This window comes from Erythrolamprus reginae, chromosome 9 (genome assembly GCF_031021105.1).
Source record: "Erythrolamprus reginae isolate rEryReg1 chromosome 9, rEryReg1.hap1, whole genome shotgun sequence".
In the NCBI taxonomy this organism is placed as follows: Eukaryota; Metazoa; Chordata; class Lepidosauria; order Squamata; family Dipsadidae; genus Erythrolamprus; species Erythrolamprus reginae.
In genome coordinates, this window is record NC_091958.1 from 14,164,821 (window position 1) to 14,185,610 (window position 20,790).

The window sequence follows — 20,790 nt, forward strand, 5'->3', positions numbered from 1 at the left end:
TCAGACACACACACGTTTGAAAATTCAAAACAATGTTCTTTATCACAAAATTTAAAATAAACTAAGCACTCTTTTTGTATTGCAAAGAGCACTCGTCCCAAAACAACAAGGGTAGTCTGTACAATTTCCCTTAAGCAGTCATTAAGTACTTAGTTAGCAGCTGTGAAGAAACTTCACACCCCTTCTTCTTCCAACGAAGTGAGACACACACACGTTGCTCTGCTTTGGTTTCAAAGGCATGAAAAATCAACAAAGTCCAGAAAACAGCAACACACGATTCCTGAAGAACTGCGATCAGATACTCTTCCACAACAGCCAAACCCACACGCTGCTATTTATAGCAGCAGCCCTAATTACTGGAGCCCCACCCAAACACAGGTGGCCTCTCTTATCTCCTGTAATATGTCCTTACTTGGTCTCTTCTACGCATAATTCTGCGCTTGCGTGGGTCCAAGACGTCTTCATCCGAATCAACGGAAGATAAGGGAGATTGACTGACTGGGCTGTGTGCCAAGCCCCCCTCGGCCAAGTCACTCCCACCTTCTTCTTCGTCCGAGGAAACTAAACTCTGAACTGACTCTGTCGGCAATAACACAGGCCTGTGACATGTTGAAGTTTCCCCTGCATCCACCTCCACATTCCCTGGGGCAGGAGCTGGGCCAGAGCCAAACACAACACTGTGTGAGTGTGTGAGAGAAAAACATTTCTAGGGCTTCCCATTGCCTAAAGGCTTGCAGAGTTTGAGCCAGCCATATTTATGCGTTGGGCAGATCATTCCAAAGGGCAGGAACCACCACGGAGGAGGCCCAGGACAAGATACGATTGTTTTAAGGACGGGTCAGTCCTAGAATTCTCTTGTCAGGCCTCTGTGTCAGGGTGGATTTGATTGAAACCCAAGATTTGAATTATGATTTAAATCACTAGTAAAAAGGCTGGATTTCAATCGATTTGATTTCAATCCTAATAGAATCCTCCTCTGTTGACTCACCAATGGGAAAGCTGGTGATGTGCCAGTGACCCAATCAGGTGAGGAACATGGCGGGCAGCATAGCTGGCTGGAGGATTCTGGGAGTTGAAGTCCACAAGTCTTAAAGTCGCCATGTTTGGGGACCCCAGGTGTAAGGAATGCTAAGAATCAAATCCGTTTCTTTGTTTTTCTTCTCAAGGTTTCCCCAGGGAACCCTCCGCCTCTGGTCTTGGAGCAGGAAGAAGTGGAGCCTCTGGTGGTCCCCCAGTCCTCGCCCACTCGCGAGCGCTCCCCAGACGTCATCTCCTCAGCCTCGACTGCCATGTCTCAAGACATCCCTGAAATCGCCTCGGAGACCCTGCAGCGCAGCTTCGGCGCAGCCCCGGTCGAAATCCTGGACGCCAACCATCACACGGACAGCATGGCTTCGGCGGCCTCGGCTCTCCACTTGCTTTCTCCGCGCAACCGTCACAGCTCGGAGCCCAGCCATCACTCCTTGGACATGGCCCCCAACGAGGTGGACATGCTGACCGCCCCCTCGCTGCTGGAGACGGCCTTGCCTCAGGAAAACGTGGCGTTGGATAGTGGGGTGAGTCAGCCGTGGCCGGCCGCTCCTGACATCACCAGAGAGACCAGGAACAGCATGGCAGACAGGTAAGGCCAGGCTCCATCGCTCTTCCCTGGGGCCCAGGATGGACCAGCCCTAAATTGGTTTCTTGCACCCCCATAAAATAAAATAAAAAGCTCAGCAATATTAATTTGTCTTCTCTGTGGAAGAACACAGGAATCTGCCTTGGAAAAATCGAAAGGTGCTCTACCCCCAGTGACAAACGTATCAAAAACACTGTTTGAACGAACTTAGTTTAATCAATGAACCACTGCTAATAACTGGCTTAACAGTGGAGACACACACACAAATCTAAAAGCAATCCTTTCTTGCAGAAAGTCAGCTGCTTGATTTTTTGGAGTATAAGACGCATCGTTTTCCTCCCTAAAAGAGGCTGATAATTTGGGTGCGTCTTATTTGTATTTGTATTTATTAGATTTGTATGCTGCCCCTCTCCGAAGACTCGGGGCGGCTAACAACAATATAAAAAGACAATGTAAACAAATCTAATATTAAAAATAATCTAAAAAACCCCAATTTAAATAACCACTCATACATACAAGCATACCATGTATAAATTCTCCAAATGTAGCTTTTTTTCTTTCCCCCCAGCCTTGAGGGAGAGAATTTACCTTGCAGGCTCTTTCATTGTTTCTCTCTGCAAAGAATGTTTTCCAAGCCCTAAGTCCTTGCAGGGTTTTTTTCACTGCTCTAACTTGCTCCGAATACGTTTCTTTCTAACCAGTTGCTAACGATGTTCCCAGCTCTTACTGGCTTGCAAGCTCTTTCACTGTTACTCTCTGCAAAGAATGTTTTCCAAGCCCTAAGTCTTTGCAGGGTTTTTTCCATTGCTCTACTTGCTCCAACTGTTTCTTTCCAGGTGCTAATGATGTTCCCAGCTCTTCCTGGCTTGCAAGCTCTTTCATTGTTACCCTCTCTGAATAAAGTTTTTTTAAAGCCCTAACCAGGGGATAAAATAATGTGCTGGCTAAGAACGCTAGCCAGATGAATACCTGGTAAGCAGATTCTTTTCCCTATTTTCCTCCCCCAAAACTAAGGTGCGTCTTATGCTCCGGTGTGTCTTATACTCTGAAAAATACGGTAATCTTCATTAGCAGCTGATGTAAGTTCAGATGGTATTAACTCAAAAACAATGCAGTTCCATTCTTGTTATCTCACGTAACGTCCAGGGGCTTGGTAAAATGCCCGGGAATCCTCTTTTATAAGAACCTTTGGCTCATGAATAGATAAGACGGAATGTATTTGGGTTTCATGCAACTTGTGTCTCCTGTTTCATTTTCCCCTGCAGTCCCCGGAATGAAGTGGAAGAGAAACATAAGAGCTCTTGTCACAGGCATACCTACCGCTTGCTACAGCACGACAGCCAAGATGCCAGCGCCGAGCAGAGGTAAGGGCTATCTGTCGTTCTCTCTTCCTCAATGCTTCTAGCCCAGCAAGGCAAATAGATTTGAGGAATGTGCTACCTAGTGGAAGGTCTTAAGTATAAAACGTATCAGGAAAGACTTAATGAACTCAATCTGTATAGTCTGGAGGACAGAAGGGAAAGGGGGGACATGATCGAAACATTTAAATATGTTAAAGGGTTAAATAAGGTTCAGGAGGGAAGTGTTTTTAATAGGAAAGTGAACACAAGAACAAGAGGACACAATCTGAAGTTAGTTGGGGGAAAGATCAAAAGCAACATGAGAAAATATTATTTTACTGAAAGAGTAATAGATCCTTGGAACAAACTTCCAGCAGACGTGGTTGGTAAATCCACAGTAACTGAATTTAAACATGCCTGGGATAAACATATATCCATTGTAAGATAAAATACAGGAAATAGTATAAGGGCAGACTAGATGGACCAGGAGGTCTTTTTCTGCCGTCAGTCTTCTATGTTTCTAGTCTAAAATTTATTTGTTTGTTTGTTTGATTGATTGATTTCAGGGTGGGAAATCAGGGAATTACCAGGGAAATCAGCGATTCGGGAAATAGGGAATTATCAGGGAATTCATGAAAAAAACAGAATAATCGGGAAAAAAACAAACTAAAATGTTTAAAAGTCAAGGGAAAATCATGTAAAAAAAAAACGGATCGCGCTGCCTGGCAGAGTCAAGCAAAAATGAGCCTAACTCTGGCAATAACTTGCTTCCTCAGCTACTGATATTTCTCCATGGCTTAACTAGATCGCAAGTTACAGGGAAATGTCAGGGAAATATCAGTGAATTTCAAAATGTTTTCCCCCTGGACACCCTAATTTTCCATGCCACCCTTCTCCTGGGACTCAGGGCGGCTCAAAGTAAACAATTACAAAACACGAAGAAATCTAATATTAAAATACTCTAAAATTCTCAAAACTAAAACACATAGAAATCTAACTTATTTTCTAAAACCCCTATATATTTAAAGAGCCATCATCAACATTCATCCTATCATTCATCCTATCATACAAAATAATACTATAGAGCTGTACAGATTCAGCTCCAGTGATCTTAGAAGCCGATGAATTAGAAGAACTTGAACGATTAAAGATAAATAAGGCAATGGGTCCAGATGGCATCCACCCCAGAATTCTAAAAGAACTCAGATCTGTCATTCCTACCCCCCTGACTGATTTGTTTAACCAATCCCTGTTAACAATAGATGTTCCTGAGGATTGGAGAATGGCCAGTGTTGTGTCTATCCACAAGAAGGGCAGTAGAGAAGAAGCTGGTAACTACAGGCCAGTTAGCTTGACATCAGAGGATAAATCAGCACCTAAAAAACAATAACTTATTGGACCCAAATCAGCATGGCTTTACTGAAGGCAAATATGTCAGACTAATCTCATTGATTTCTTTGACTATGTCACAAAGGTGTTGGATCAAGGTGGTGCCGTGGATATTGCCTATCTGGACTTCAGCAAAGCCTTTGATACGGTTCCACATAAAGAGCTGATAGATAAATTAGTGAAGATTGGACTTAATCCCTGGATAGTTCAGTGGATTTCAAGCTGGCTGAAGCATAGACATCAGAGAGTTATTGTTAATGGCGAGTATTCTGAGCAGAGACAGGTTACAAGCGGTGTGCCACAAGGGTCTGTTCTGGGTCCTATTCTTTTTAATATGTTTGTGAGTGACATAGGGGAAGGTTTGGTAGGGAAGGTTTGCCTATTTGCCGATGACTCTAAAGTGTGCAATAGGGTTGATATTCCTGGAGGGGTCTGTCATATGGTAAATGATTTAGCTTTACTAGATAAATGGTCAAAGCAATGGAAACTGCAGTTTAATGTTTCCAAATGTAAAATAATGCACTTGGGGAAAAGGCATCCTCAATCTGAGTATTGCATTGGCAGTTCTGTGTTAGCAAAAACTTCAAAAGAAAATGATTTAGGGGTAGTGATTTCTGACAGTCTCAAAATGGGTGAGCAGTGTGGTCGGGCAGTAGGAAAAGCAAGTAGGATGCTTGGCTGCATAGCTAGAAGTATAACAAGCAGAAAGAGGGAGATTGTGATCCCCTTATATAGAGCGCTGGTGAGACCACATTTGGAATACTGTGTTCAGTTCTGGAGACCTCACCTACAAAAATATATTGACAAAATTGAATGGGTCCAAAGACGGGCTACAAGAATGGTGGAAGGTCTTAAGCATAAAACGTATCAGGAAAGACTTAATGAACTCAATCTGTATAGTCTGGAGGACAGAAGGAAAAGGGGGGACATGATCGAAACATTTAAATATGTTAAAGGGTTAAATAAGGTTCAGGAGGGAATGTTTTTAATAGGAAAGTGAACACAAGAACAAGGGGACACAATCTGAAGTTAGTTGGGGGAAAGATCAAAAGCAACGTGAGGAAATATTATTTCACTGAAAGAGTAGTAGATCCTTGGAACAAACTTCCAGCAGCCGTGGTTGGTAAATCCACAGTAACTGAATTTAAAGATGCCTGGGATAAACATATATCCATCCTAAGATAAAACACAGGAAATAGTATAAGGACAGACTAGATGGACCATGAGGTCTTTTTCTGCCGTCAGTCTTCTATGTTTCTATTCTTCACTCAAAGGCCAGGGTAGATGTTAAAATTTCAGTGGCCCCTGTTGGCAGAAATGCGTTTTCAAGGCCTTACGAAAGACTGGGAGGGTGGGGGTGGTACGAATCTCTGGGGGGAGTTGATTCCAAAGGGCCGGAGCCACCACTGAGAAGGTTGCCAGCTGGTGCAGAAGGTGAGAGTGAGGGAGAAATAGGCCTGGATAAACCTGAGGAACCACCAGAGGAGGCAGATATGTCACTGGGGGATTGGTCTCAGGGACCGCCTTCTGCTGCACGAATCCCAGCGACCAGTTAGGTCCCACAGAGTGGGTCTTCTCCGGGTTCCGTCAATTAAACAATGTCGCTTGGCAGGACCCAGGGGAAGAGCCTTCTCTGTGGCGGCCCCGACCCTCTAGAACCAACTCCCCCCAGAGATTAGAATTGCTCCCACCCTCCTTGCCTTTCGCAAGCTTTTAAAAACCCACCTCTGCCGCCAGGCATGGGGGAATTGAGATACTCTTTCCCCCTAGGCCTTTACAATTTTATGCATGGTATGTCTGTATGTATGTTTGGTTTTACAATAAGGGTTTTTAACTGTTTATATTGGATTGTCATATGCTGTTTACTACTGTTGTTAGCCGCCCCGAGTCTACGGAGAGGGGCGGCATACAAATCCAATAAAATCCAATAAAATCAAATCAGATGATGATGAAGGAGACATTAGAGTGGATGAGCCACTCTTAGATGCTCGATTTAGGAGGTTTCCAAGCAGACGACAACACTTCTATGATAAAAGGAAGTAATTTGTAGCTTTAACTCTATGAGGTTTGCTGGCCACTCCCAGCAAGTATAAAAGCAAAAGATCTTGGGAAATTCTGGGTGGAGCGACAACGTTGCCTTCATGGACGCTGTGTTAGATCTGGGGCTTTAGAAGAAGCTCCCTAAAAACCCGATTCCTGCTTTGCAAAAAGTCCTTTGCGAGAAGCTGTGTGCTTGTCAAAAATGGGGTGAGCTGATTTATTGCATGCTATGACTCATCGTCTCTCTTGCCGGAAGCTCTGAAAATTTTGCAAAGGGAGAAAAATACTCCCTGAACTTTTAAAAGACTGGTTCCTGCTTTTAATGTTGCTTTTTATTTTATTTTATTTTATTTTAATTAATTAATTAATTAATTAAATTTGTATGCCGTCCCTCTCCGTAGACTCGGGGCGGCTCACAGCAATGACAAAGAACAATATAAAATACAAATCTAATATTTCAAAGAGCTAAAAACCCATAATTTAAAAAACATACACATAACATACCATACATAAATTATATAGGCCCAGGGAAGATGTCTCAATTCCTCCATGCCTGACGACAGAGGTGGGTCTTAAGGAGCTTACGAAAGGCAAGGAGGGTGGGGGTAATCCTTTTTTTAAAAAAAATATATTTTTATTGGTTTTGCACATTGAAATTAACATAAAACAAACATAAAACGGTGCACAGTGCATGTGACCACCACCCGACTGACAATCCCACCACCACCACCACCAATTGCGGGGGGGTGTTTCAAATATTTACTAATTTATATTCTTTTATTTCCTTAGCTCTACTTTGCATTTGTTTACTACTGAAAGAGTGATTGGAGTTTATTTTTCACATTTTCGTCACTGGGTGGGGGCAATCCTAATCTCTGGGGGGGAGAGCTGGTTCCAGAGGGTCGGGGCCTCCACAGAGAAGGCTCTTCCCCTGGGTCCCGCCAGACGACATTATTTAGTCGATGGGACCTGGAGAAGGCCAACTCTGTGGGACCTAACTGGTCGCTGGGATTTGTGCGGCAGAAGGCGGTCCAGGAGATATTCTGGTCCGATGCCATGGAAGGCTTTATAGGTCATAACCAACATTTTTTGCTAATAAAGAGTGTAATTCAAAGCTTAAATAGCGGGGTTGAGCCGTTCGTGTCAATCTAAAAGCCCGGAAACAGAACAGGAAACAGAACACAAAATGCATTTTTAAGGTTTCTTCGATGCCGTGTTCGCTTGGTGAAGAACAGGGTGTCCTATTAAGGCAAACAGCTACTGCTTCAAATGGCAAAACAGTAGCCTAAATTCACCGTTTGATGAATGCCACCGAAGGTCTGGTCACCGCACCTGAAGAAGGAAATAATGAAACTGGGAAAGGCAACAAGTTATGACCAAGGAAATGGAGCCACTCCCTTATGAAACCAGGTAGCAACGCCTTGGTCTCCTCAGCCTTGAAAGACGGCGTTTAAGGGGTGACTTGATCGAAGTGTATAAAATCACGCATGGGATAGAAAAGGTGGATAGTGAAAAATTCTTTTCTCTACCACACAATACTAGGACGAGGGGGCCCTCCCTAAAGCTCATAGGCAAGAAGATGTAGTTAAAAAAAATTTGGATTGTGCAGAGATGGATATGATGACAAGAAGGCTAAATGACCAAGAAGAATCTGAATTTTATATTATTTGGAGCAAAGTCTACAAGTGGATAGATATAAATAAAAATAAAAATTAAACGTTATGAGAAATGTATGAATATATTAAAATGACTTTAGAATTTTTCTCTTTTTATTAACTTAATTTTATGTTTATTAGAATATATAAACAAAATTCTTCTTTTCATCTAGATTAATACGTTGATTTAATGAATTAAGAACATATTCTTTTTCTGTATTAAAAATTAACTTCTAAGAAGAGAGGGGCAATTGTAACCCCTACTACATGTTTAAATGTTTGTTTGTGTGTTTTTTTAATGAAAAAATCAATAAAGTTTATTGAAGGGGGAAAAAGCTCACAGGCAAGAAAGTGAGGACAAATAAAGGGAAATATTTCTTCACCCAGAGGGTTCTTGGTTGATGGAATTCACTTCCAGAAGAGGTCGTGACAGCTGTCAGCCTGGATAGCTTCAAGGCAGGATTAGACAGATTCATGGATACCCAGTGTATCGGTGGTTATTGAAACGGATGTCCATGTGCCGCCTCTATGTTGGTTGAGGCAGGCAGGATTCCCTTGGGTACCATTTGTTGGGGGTCGAGGGAAAGGGAGGGTTTTGCCTTCTCTTTCTGCTCAAGATCCCCATGGACAATTGGTGGTCCACTGTGTGATGCAGAATGCTGGACTCGATGGGCTTTGGCCTGATTCAGCAGGGCTCTTCTTATGTTCTTATGCCACCTTATTCCACTGCTGAGCTAAAAGTTGATCTGAAACCCCTGTTGCAATATCATTTGCCCGGACATCTCACCAACTGTCTTCCATTTCTCTTCCTTCCACAGCGATCATGATGACGAAGTTGCGAGCTTGGCTACTACTTCGGGCGGGTTTTCGACCAAAGTGACTAACCAGCGGCTGCCAGTGAAGGACTGGAAGGCCAAAATTTCTCCCCGGGCTTCCCCAAAGTTGAAAAGGAAGGGGAAGAAGGATGACAGGTCGGTGTAGTTATGTGGTTGGAAACAGCGGCATTTCATTCATTCATTCATTCATTCATTCAATCAATCAATCAATCAATCAATCAATCAATTAATTAATTAATTAATTGGATTTGTATGCTTCCCTTCTCCGAGGATTCGGGGCGGCTCACAACATAACCAAAAACAGTATACAAAAATATACATTATCTACTATATAAACTGTATGTGTATGTACGCACGCACAGGCAAGCACAGCTCTTCTGAAATTATACACATTGACTGCGATAGGAAGAACATACCCAGAGCGCAGAAGGGAAAAAATGAAAAAAAAAAATCAAAATTTTTCTACCGGTTCTGCGTACCTGACCGTACCCGTAGGAGTCCGTCACTGCTTGTATCTGTTTTACTTTGTACGCCGCCTTGAGTCCGCTGGAGAAGGACGGCTTAGAAATTTAAATAAATAAATAAAATTGCCAACCAGAATTGGTTGTCAGAATTGTCAGAATTCTACTTCTTCCAGGAGCTTAGAACATTAGAATAGAATAGAATAGAATTTTTATTGGCCAAGTGTGATTGGACACACAAGGAATTTGTCTTGGTGCATATGCTCTCAGCGTACATAAAATAAAATATACATTTGTCAAGAATCATGTGGTACAACACTTAATGATTGTCATAGGGGTCAAATAAGCAATGAAGAAGCAATATTAATAAAAATCTTAGGATATAAGCAACAAATAAATAAAACAAGTAAAACAGAAATGACATATATTTATTATTTATTTATTTATTATTTAGATTTGTATGCCGCCCCTCTCCGCGGATATATAGGAATATATTGTATACTATGTATACTATGAAACCTTTCAGACACTGGCTAACTTCTTATCTGTTTGTCTAATCATCCATCTATCCATCTCAAGTGCCATGTTCAATTCCACCAGTATAGTTCAACCTATTTCAAAACATCAATCTCCTTAAAGCTTTATAGGAAGGGTTGTACTGCCATACTTCTGTGGAGGTACCAAATTTGAAGACACGGCTATCTTGGTTAAGCTAGGAATTTGTCCTAGGCCTTTTTGCTTAGGTGCTTCCTTTTATTTTATTGTTGTCATTCTGGTGTTGAGAAAACAGCTCCTTGACTCGGTTATTGGGGAGAGAAATTATCAGAAGAGGGTTGTTGTTTTCAATTCAGGGAAGAGCCATCTAAATTGAAGTTGTACACATGACTGCGCATCATTCAACATCTTTTCTTTGCTTGTAGGGATGCGCCACAATCCCCAAGGTCCTTCGATCAGCAGGTTGGTGCAAACTTTTTTACTTATTCCCCGTAAGGAATGCCTTTTGGTTCCTATCCCCTCCTCCCAAATTTGCAGAGGATGAAATTAAATTGTGCAATAATGTCAGTCGTTAAGGCTGTGTCCCTAGATATTGATCATTTGCATCCAGGATCCTTCTTGTCTTGAGAATTTAAGACTTGATATAGTTATCTTAAGAGCCCTTTTCCCTATCGCTTATCCCCTCTTTCTTTTTTTCTCCTTTCTTGACTATCTCTACAATTGTTATATTATGTTATATGATTTGATTGTGCTAATTTTTGCGTCATGTACTGTTGATTTACTTTGTGTTCTTTTCTTTTCTCTTATTATTTTAAAACTTAATAAAGATTAAAAAATAATAATGGAGAAGCACTGAGCTAATCAGAGTCAAATTGCTGGCAGTCGGCATAATTAGCCTGCAATACCGCACTCTAACCATCGCGCCACCACGGCTCATGAAAAATCGCAGCAGGCTGATGTTTTATCTTGCGCCTTCTCCCTCCAGAGCGCCCCTGAATACCAGGAGGAGCTGATGTCTCTGCTCAGGACCCAGCAAAGTGAGATTGCCGAGCTGAGACAAAACCAGATGGATCTGATGCAAAGGCTGGAGGATCACCTGGATGCTGTCCAGAGCTCCCTTATGGGTCACATCGAGCGAGTGATCGACTCCCAGCAGGAACAGGAGCGTATCCTCTCGGAAAAGGCCAACCGGAATTTATTTATTTATTTGTTTATTAGATTTGTATGCCGCCCCTCTACTCGGGCTCGGGGCGGCTCACAACAATAATAAAACAGTGTACAATGAACAAATCTAATATTTAAAATATCTAAAAACCCATTATTTTTTTAAAAAAAATTGTCCCCATTCCGCTTTGGGTTTGGTGATCACAGTACTGGCACAGTGTGTTTTTGTGGAGTGTCCTATTTCTACACATACACACACGGATGTGCTTATTTATTATTTATTTATTGATTGATTGATTTTGTCCAATACACAATGAGGGTTTTAGTGGGTATACACCTAGTTAAATAATGAAGATTATGGAGGATATACTCGTAGTAAAATATATCTAAGACAGAATAGAATAGAGGATATAGGAATAAAACATATCAATGAAAGAATAGAAGAAAGGTATAGGACAGTGTTTCCCAACCTTGGCAACTTTAACATATTTGGACTTCAACTCCCAGAATTCCCCAGCCAGCAAATGCTAGCTGGGGAATTCTGGGAATTGAAGTCCAGATATCTTTAAGTTGCCAAGATTGGGAAACACTGGTATAGGAGATATAGGGGAGCAATAGAATGGGACGGAAGGCACTCTAGTGCACTTATGTACTTGGGCTAGAAGGAAGAGGAGGAGGGCCTGTTTGCTTGGCATAGTAAGTGGTGGTTTGTTTCTTTCCCTGTTTGCTGTATTTATACCACAGGACCAGATACTAAAGGGATTTCAACAGTGGTTCTCAACTGCTTAAGGGGTCACAACATTAGAAAGGCAGAGAACCACTGCTTTAAAGCATTGTGAAGCAGTAAATAAGTCTTTGGTGGAAGGTCTTAAGCCTAAAACGTATCAGGAAAGACTTCATGAACTCCATCTGTACAGTCTGGAGGACAGAAGGGAAAGGGGGAACATAATTGAAAATTTAAATATGTTAAAGGGTTAAATAAGGTCAGGAGAGAAGTGTTTTTAATTGGAAAGCGAACCCAAGAACAAGGGGGCACAATCTGAGGTTAGTTGGGGGAAAGATCAGAAGTAACGTGAGAAAATATTATTTTACTGAAAGAGTAGTAGATGCTTGGAACAAACTTCCAGCAGACGTGGTTGGTAAATCCACAGTAACTGAATTGAAACATGCCTGGGATAAACATAGATCCATTGTAAGATAAAATACAGGAAATAGTATAAGGGCAGGCTAGATGGACCAGGAGGTCTTTTTTCTGCTGTCAATCTTCCATATTTCTATGTTTAAGTGCTATTGCTGCCTTTGGGATCTCTAGTGCAGTGTTTCCCAAACTTGGCCACTTGAAGATATCTGGACTTCAACTCCCAGAATTCCCCAGCCAGCATTTGCTGGCTGGGGAATTCTGGGAGTTGAAGTCCAAATATCTTCAAGTGGTCGTGGTTGGGAAACACTGCTCTAGTGTGTGCGACCTTTCCTTTCCGTGTTCCTTAACGCTTCATTTCAGAGCGGAGGCTGAACCAGGTTCTGGCCGAAGGACAGCAGCGCAGCGGGCAGCTGCAAGAGCACCTGTCCCAGCAGCTCTCGCAGTCCCTCTCCACGGCTGTCTGCAATCGGCTGGAGAGGACCATCCGCGAGGAGATGAAAAAGACAGTCCCCCCGTGTAGGTCTTGCTCAGCGGGTGATGAATTCCTTGCGAAGCATTCTGCGGGGAGAAGAGGTTGAGATGAAAGTTGTGGACCCCCACCCCAAAGGCTATTTTCTCTCAGTTTTCTCTGGATCCTGAGTTAGAGACTCGAGAAAAAAAGATGGAAAATAGTTTAAACGCAGGATCTTGATTCCAAGGACTTCCCTTGAAAGCATTTCTGATTCTCCTTAGAACAGCCCTCATTAGCTTGCATACTTATTCATTCATTCATTCATTCATTCATTCATTCATTCATTCATTCATTCATTCATTTGTTTATTAGATTTGTATGCCGCCCCTCTCCGTAGACTCGGGGCAGCTCATAACAATAAAAAACAGTTCATAACAAATCTAATAATTTAACGATTAAAAAAGAAAACATTAAAATCCCCATTATTAAAGCAGACATACACACAGACATGCCATACTTAAATTGTATAGGCCCAGGGGAGATGTTTCAATTCCCCCATGCTTCCTTTCCTCTCCTCTCCTCTCCCTGTTTCTATCTTTCCTCTCTCCTCCTCTCCTCTTACTGTTTCTTCCTTTCCCTTTCCTCTCCTCCCCTCTCGTACTGTTTCTTCCTTTTCTTTTTTCTCTCTCTCTTTCTCTCTCTCCCTTCTTTCCTTCCTTCCTTTTTCTTTTCTTTCCTTTCTCTCCTTTCCTTCCTTCCTTTTTCTCTTTTTCTCTCTTCCTTCCTTTTTTTTCTTTTTTTCTCTCTCCCTCCCCTCCCTCCTTCCTTCCTTTTTCTTTCTCTCCCTCCCTCCCTTTCTTCTTTCTCTCCCTCTCTTGCCTTCCTTTCTTTTTCTCTTTCTCTCTTTTTCTTCCTTTCTCTTTCTTTTTTTCTCTCTCCCTCCCCTCCCTCCTTCCTTCCTTTTTCTCTTTCTCTCCCTCCCTCCCTTTCTTCTTTCTCTCCCTCTTGCCTTGCTTTCTTTTTCTCTTTCTCTCTGTTTCTCCCTCCCTCCCTTCCCTCCTTCCTTTTTTTCTCTTTCTCTCTCCTTCCCTTTCTTTTTCTTTCTCTCCTCTTTCGCCTTCCTTTCTTTTTCTCTTTGTCTGTTTCTCTATCTCCCTTCCTCCTTCCCTCCCCTCCTTCTTTAATAATAATTTATAATAATAATTTATTAGATTCGTATGCCGCCCCTCTCCCAAGACTCAGAGCGGCTCACAACAATAGTGAACAATGTAAACAAATCCAATACTTAAAAAAGACATCTAAAAACCCACATCATTAAAATAACCATACTTTCCAAGAGAACAAAAAAATCAACGCTTACCATTCATAGCTCTGATGGACAACAGAGATTGTTAAACTGCAATGAATGGAAGCTAACTGGAGCAGGTTGAAGGATGCAGGAAGGTGCTCTCCACTATCTGGAGCTGCATGTGTGTTGCCTTCCTTCTGTTTTCAGAGAGGGTTCATCTCCAGCCATCCTTATCTTGGGTTATTCCCAACATAAAATGTTCTGGTCTCCTTTTTTGTTTACAGGTGTATCTAAGAGCTTGGACCCCATCACTGGACAGCTGAGTAACACTATTGCAAATAAGCTAACCGCCATTGAGGGAACCCTGAAGGAGAACATAGCCAAACTGGTGAAATCAAAGGTGAGAAGCTTCCAAGTAGATTTCTCTCCAGTTCTTTATGCTACGACAGACACCCATCTTGGAGCACTTACGAGCACATTATGTGCAGGCTCACCTATTCAGGTGTCACACCTACGCAGCCTGAAGCTGAGTAGGGAATTTCCATTGGTAAGCAAGGCAGGTCTTAAATGAGTTGCGCCAAATTTTACCACCATTTTTTTGGTTGTTGCTACAATGGTTAAGCCAACCACTGCAGTGGTTAAGTGAATGACACAACGATTAAGCCAATCCCTCTTTCCTTGTTGACTTGTCAGAAGCCATCTGAGACAGTTACAGAGAATGAGCCAGTGGTGGCGCAGTAGTGAGACTTGATTAACTCAGTCTGTATAGTCTGAAGGACAGAAGGGAAAGGGGGGACATGATGGAAACATTTAAATAAGTCAAAGGGTTAAATAAGGTTCAGGAGGGAAGTGTTTTTAATAGGAAAGTGAACAAAAGAACAAGGGGGCACAATATGAGGTTAGTTGGGGGAAAGATCAGAACCAACGTGAGAAAATATTTTACTGAAAGAGTAGTAGATGCTGGGAACAAACTTCCAGCAGATGTGGTTGGTAAATCCACAGTAACTGAATTTAAAGATGCCTGGGATAAACATATATCCATCCTAAGATAAAATACAGGAAATAGTATATGGGCAGACTAGATGGACCATGCAGTAATGGGCAGCCAAAATTTTTACTGCCACACTGTAGGTGTGGCTTATTTTGTGGGTGTGGCTTAATAATCATGGGACAGGGTAGGAGTGGCTTGCTGGCCATGTGACCAGGTGACCATGATGGAAACATTTAAATAAGTCAAAGGGTTAAATAAGGTTCAGGAGGGAACTGTTTTTAATTAGGAAAGTGAACCCAAGAACAAGGGGGCACAATCTGAGGTTAGTTGGGTGAAAAGATCAGAAGCAACGTGACAACATATTATTTCACTGAAAGAGTAGTAGATGCTTGGAACAACTTCCAGCAGACGTGGTTGGTAAATCCACAGTAACAGAATTTAAACATGCCTGGGATAAACGTATCTCCATCCTAAGATAAAATAAGGGCAGACTAGATGGACCATGAGGTCTTTTTCTGCTGTCAATCTTCTGTGTTTCTATTTTGCTAATCCTGGGGAAATCTCTGCCTCGTTGGTTTCCAGAACCTGACCGACACCATCGCTCGGGCCGCCACCGATACCTTACAGGTGCCCATGCAGACCGCATTTCGAGAGGCCTTTCAAAGTATAGTTCTGCCTGCTTTTGAGAAGAGCTGCCAGTCGATGTTCCAGCAGATCAACGACACCTTCAAGCAAGGCACGCAAGAATGTATGTCATTTTTATTTTTTTTTACTTTTTAAAAAAACCTTTATTAAGTTTACTGATTACAAACAACGTAACGTACAAAAAATTACAAAATACAAAACAAGAAAACAAAAAAACCCCACATACATACAAACATAGTTAAAGCTAACCACTTTTACAACTGTTTCATTTTCCATTATATTTTCCATTTCGCTATATTATTGTTTTTATTTACACAATCGCAATTATTTATTCAATACTATATTTAACGGATTGGATGTTCTGTGTTATCGACAGCATATATTTCTTTCCTTTTATATACATAAACCTCTACTTATATACATATATTGTGGAGTTGAGAACATTTATGTCTATCTTTTTTAATATTTTATTTTTAAATACACAATACAAAAACTAAAATCAAAAACAGATATAAACACATTCAAAGAAAGAGGAAAAAAAGGAAAGGAAAAGAAAATACATCACAGAAAAAAAATAAAAGGAATTTTAGAATTGATAAAATAAAATAACAATTGGAGAGATATTTGCTCTTTCCTTCCTTCCTTATTTTGTTTTATAAATTTGCAATATAATAATATTCAAACTTGCGGATTACCATATTTATATTTTCACACTTACCTAAAGTAGTTGGGAACATTTATAATGTATGTCATTTGCAATTGCCCTTCTGTTTCCCAACAGTTTACTCCCATTCCAGGAAATAGGAGCAAGGCTTTACCAAAGCAGGTGAAACAAATGTCACTTGAACAGCTTTTGGGTTCAAAGATGTGATCTAACAGTGCAACTTTTGCGTTGGGAGGCCATATGCAGACTTTGTGAATAGTTTGACAGTGGTGAGAGAATTATTAAGTGTTGGTCTTGACCTATAAAGCCCTTCATGGCATCGGACCAGAATATCTCCGGGACCGCCTTCTGCCGCACGAATCCCAGCAACCGATTAGGTCCCACAGAGTGGGCCTTCTCCGGGTCCCGTCGACTAAACAATGTCATTTGGCGGGTCCCAGGGGAAGAGCCTTCTCTGTGGCGGCCCCAGTCCTCTGGAATCAGCTCCCCCCGGAGATTAGAACTGCCCCACCCTCCTGGCCTTCCGCAAACTCCTTAAGACCCACCTCTGTCGTCAGGCATGGAGGAACTGAGATACTCTTTCCCCCTAGGCCTTTACAATTTACGCATGGCATGTTTGAGTGTATGTTTGGTTTTATAATAAGAGTTTTTTTAGTTGTTTTAATATTGGATTGTTACATGCTGTTTTTATTACTGTTGTTAGCCTCCCCGAGACCTTTTAACGCCTATACTGTTTATGTATGGCATGTTGTGTGCATGTTTTTAAACTATGGGTTTTTAGCTTTCTAATTGTTGAATTTGTATTATATATTGTTTTCTGTTACTGTTGTGAGCCGCCCCGAGACTGCGGAGAGGGGCGGCATACAAATTAAATAAATAAATAAATAAATAAATTTGTTTAGCAGGATGATGGCGTTTGGGGAAAAAACTTCTTGTGTCTAGTTGTTCTGGTGTGCAGTGCTCTGTAGCCTTGTTTTGAGAGTAGGAGTTGAAATAATTTATGTCCAGGATGCGAGGGGTCAGTAAATATTTTCACAGCCTTCTTTTTGACTCGTGCAATAGTATTATTATTATTATTATTATTATTATTATTTATTAGATTTGTATGCCGCCCCTCTCCATAGACTCGGGGCGGCTTACATCAATGATAAAAACAATATATAGTAACAAATCTAATAGTTAGAGTCTAGTTGACGGGACTCGGAGGAGACCAACTCTGGGGGACCTAACCGGTTGCTGGGATTTGTGCGGCAGAAGGCGGTCTCGTAGATACCCTGGTCTAAGTGGAATCTGCAGGTTGGTAGCAATTGTTTTTCTGCAGTTCTGATTCTCCTCTGGAGTCTGTGTCGGTCTTGTCGGGTTGGAGAACTAAACATTTATGAATCCTCTCCCATAGATATTCTGCAGTTGGATGCTCAGTTGAAGAATAAGAAGGCCCGGGAACAAGAAGCCCGAGATTCTCTCTTGGGCCAGCTCCGGCAGATGGTCAGCTCTTTCCAAAGTGCAACTGACCAGATGACCTCCAGCATTACAGCCAGTGTGCATTCTGAGATCCAACATCAGCTTCACGTCATTGTGGGCAAGTGAGTGTGTGGGAACCTAAGCGGGGGGCCCTGTTGGAGGAGCTCATCACTGCCTTCGGTTGCATTTCCAAAAAGTCAAATTCTTAATAGCATTCTTTATTCTTTATTGGCCAAGTGTGATTGGACACACAAGGAATTTGTCTTGGCGCATTAAGAGTTGTGGGTCCCTTTGGTAGACCACAGACGAGATCCTCAGGCCGACTGATGCAATGAGAGCCTCCGTATGTGAATTATAATAATTCCCATTATTCCCCTGTTTTCCCGAAAATAAGCCCTCCTCCAAAGAATAAGCCCTCATTTCTTTGGGTTAATGTTAGAGAGACAGAGCTGGAAATCAGGTAAGACGATAAGAGGAGCCATGTCTTGTTCCAAACACCCCAAAATAATAAGACTTCCCTGAAAATAAGGCCAAGCGCTTATTTAGGGAGTTCAAATATGGTCTTGGTATATTCGGGTTTCTTCCCGTGTAAGATTTAGAAATTTCTGGCGACGTTTCGACGAGGTCCCACTCGTCATCTTCAGGCTGGTGCTTCTGTCCTTGTTCTAGGGCGAACACAGCGAGACCTGAGCTGCCTTCCTTCGCCCTAGAACAAAGACAGAAGCACCAGCCTGAAGATGACGAATGGGACCTCGTCAAAACGTCGCCAGAAATTTCTAAATCCTACACGGGAAGAAACCCGAATATACCAAGACTGTCATGCCTGTACCCATGAAAATCTACAAAAACAAATATATATATATATATATATATATATATATATATATATATATATATATATATATATATATATGACAGCGTCTTATTTTCGGGGAAACACAATAAACTTCAAAATTATAAAAAGAATTGGAAGGAAGGAAGGAAGGAAGGAAGGAAGGAAGGAAGGAAGATAGCAATTGTCTTATATACCGCTTTACATTGTTCTACAGCCTTCTCTAAGTGGTTTACAGAATCAGGCTATTGCCCCCAATCATTTTGGGTCCACATTTTACCCACCTTGGAAAGATGGAAGACTGAGTCAACCAGAAGAAAGGAAGGAAGGAAGGAAGGAAAATAGCAATAAACTTACATACTGCTTCAAATTGCTTTATAGCCCTCTAAGCAATTTACAGAATCAGGCTATTGCCCCCAACAACTTTGAGTCCCTGTTTTACCCACCTTGGAAGGGTGGAAGGCTGAGTCAACCAGAAGGAGGAAGGGAGGGAAGGAAGGAAGAAAAAGAAAGAAAGAAAATAGCAATAAACGTACATACTGCTTCACATTGCTTTATAGCTCTCTAAGCAGTTTACAGAACCAGCCTATTGCCCCCCGATAATTTTGGGTCCTCATTTAATTCACCTCGGAAGATGGAAAGCTGCATCAACCTTGATCCTGGTGAGATTCGAACTGCCAAATTGCTGGCGTCAGCAGAAGTAGCCAGTATTTCTGTGTGCTAAATACTGTGCCGCTGTGGCTCATACCCAAGAAGAAGTGTTGAGTGCAAAAGACGTGTTTTTCCCCGTGTATTCTGCAGCCTCTGCCCTATAGCAGTGTTTTTCAACCGGTGTGCCGCGGCACACTAGTGTGCCGCGAGACATGGTCAGGTATGCCGCGAGGCGGTTCGCCCCCCCCGCTATTGCCCCCGCCGCCGCTGCTATTGGCACCCTCCCACGGGAGGCCGGCAAAGGTTGCTTTGAAAGTCGGCCCCCTCGCGCCCATGGCTTCTCGTCGCTTCCCCAAAGCACCGTCGCTTCCCCGAAAGCGCGCTCCTCATCTCCCTGCCAGCCCGCGGGGGGGGGGGAGGCGCTGGCAGCAGAAGGGAAGGGAGCCGCGGCCGCCCCTGCCTCCCCACGGTGCCTCCGGCCCCCTCGGCCTTTCGGCGCTGCCCCCCGCCCGCCCCCTCTCCTCCTCCGCTGTCTCCTGCCTTTCGGCGTGGCTCCTCCCGCACCCGGAACGCAGGAGACAAAAAATGGCCCAACTCTCGTTCTCTCTCCGTTCTTCTCAGCGGAGGCCAGCGAAGGTAATATTCAATGTCGGGACCTTCGCCGGTGAAGGCTTTTCTTATTTTGAATATTCCGAGCGGCTAGCAGGGGGGTAGGGAGCACGCGCAACCGCTCGCGTGCTCCCGACATTGAATATCACCTTCGCTGGCCTCCGCTGAGAAGAACGGAGAGAGAACGAGAGTGAGTGACAGCAACAGACAGCAAGATAGAGAGAAAGTGAGAAAGAGAGAGAGAGAAAGGGGGGAGAGAAAGAAATAGCAAGAGAGAGAACAAGAGAGAGAAAGAGTGTGAGAAAGAAAACAAGAGAGAGAGAGAAAACAGAGAAAGTGAGAAAAAGAGAAAGAGGGAGGGAGAGAGAAAGAGAGAGAGAGAGAAAGAAAATAAGAGAGAAAAAGAGAGAGAGAGAGAGAAAATAAGAGAAAAAGAGATAGCAAGAGAGAGAGAAAGCAAGAGAGACAGATAGGGAGAGGAAAGGAGAGAGAGAAATGAGAACAAAAATGGGAGAAAAAAGGAGAAATGATGGAGGCAGAGAATGAGAGGAGAGAGAAACAAAAGAGAGAGAGACGGGTGATTCTTGAAGCATATGGTAAAAAGCACCCAAATAATAAGAAATGCCCCCCAGCCCACACCTCTTTTTGAAAAGAATAAAAGAGAAAAAACCCCAGCCCTCAACTGGTTTTGGAAATGGTTCCAGTGAGTATACACACACACACATAAGGGGGGGAGAGAGACAGGGATGGAAAAAGAGGAGAAGTGAGAGGGAAAAGGAATGAGGGAAAAAGGGAGGAAGAGAGAGAAATGACAAACATGAGAGAGAAAAGGGGGAAAGACAGGAGAAGTACCCAGAAATGAGATATAAATTTGAGTAGGGATGATTGATGATTGACTGTATTTATAAGGGGATGTTACATGGGATTGTATATACGAGGGGGTTATGTATGTATGTATGTATGTATGTATGTATGTATTTATTTATTTATTTATTTAATTTGTGTCATTTTGGTTGGTGGTGTGCCCCAGGATTTTGTAAATGTAAAAAATGTGCCGCG

The 20,790-nt window shown here is 42.4% G+C and overlaps 1 protein-coding gene across 4 annotated transcripts in view; it reads left to right on the forward strand.

Moving 5' to 3' along the window:
- The window catches only part of EDC4 (enhancer of mRNA decapping 4), a 56,104-nt gene that overhangs the window by 30,128 nt on the left and 5,186 nt on the right, over positions 1-20,790 (forward strand). For all 4 annotated transcript variants that reach the window (XM_070760352.1, XM_070760354.1, XM_070760355.1 and 1 more), the window contains exons 18-26: positions 1,167-1,621; positions 2,884-2,982; positions 8,861-9,013; positions 10,260-10,296; positions 10,820-11,000; positions 12,500-12,655; positions 14,163-14,278; positions 15,452-15,617; positions 17,575-17,761. In XM_070760352.1, the coding sequence (XP_070616453.1) occupies positions 1,167-1,621; positions 2,884-2,982; positions 8,861-9,013; positions 10,260-10,296; positions 10,820-11,000; positions 12,500-12,655; positions 14,163-14,278; positions 15,452-15,617; positions 17,575-17,761 (1,550 nt within the window). The remainder of the gene's footprint in view (positions 1-1,166; positions 1,622-2,883; positions 2,983-8,860; positions 9,014-10,259; positions 10,297-10,819; positions 11,001-12,499; positions 12,656-14,162; positions 14,279-15,451; positions 15,618-17,574; positions 17,762-20,790) is intronic.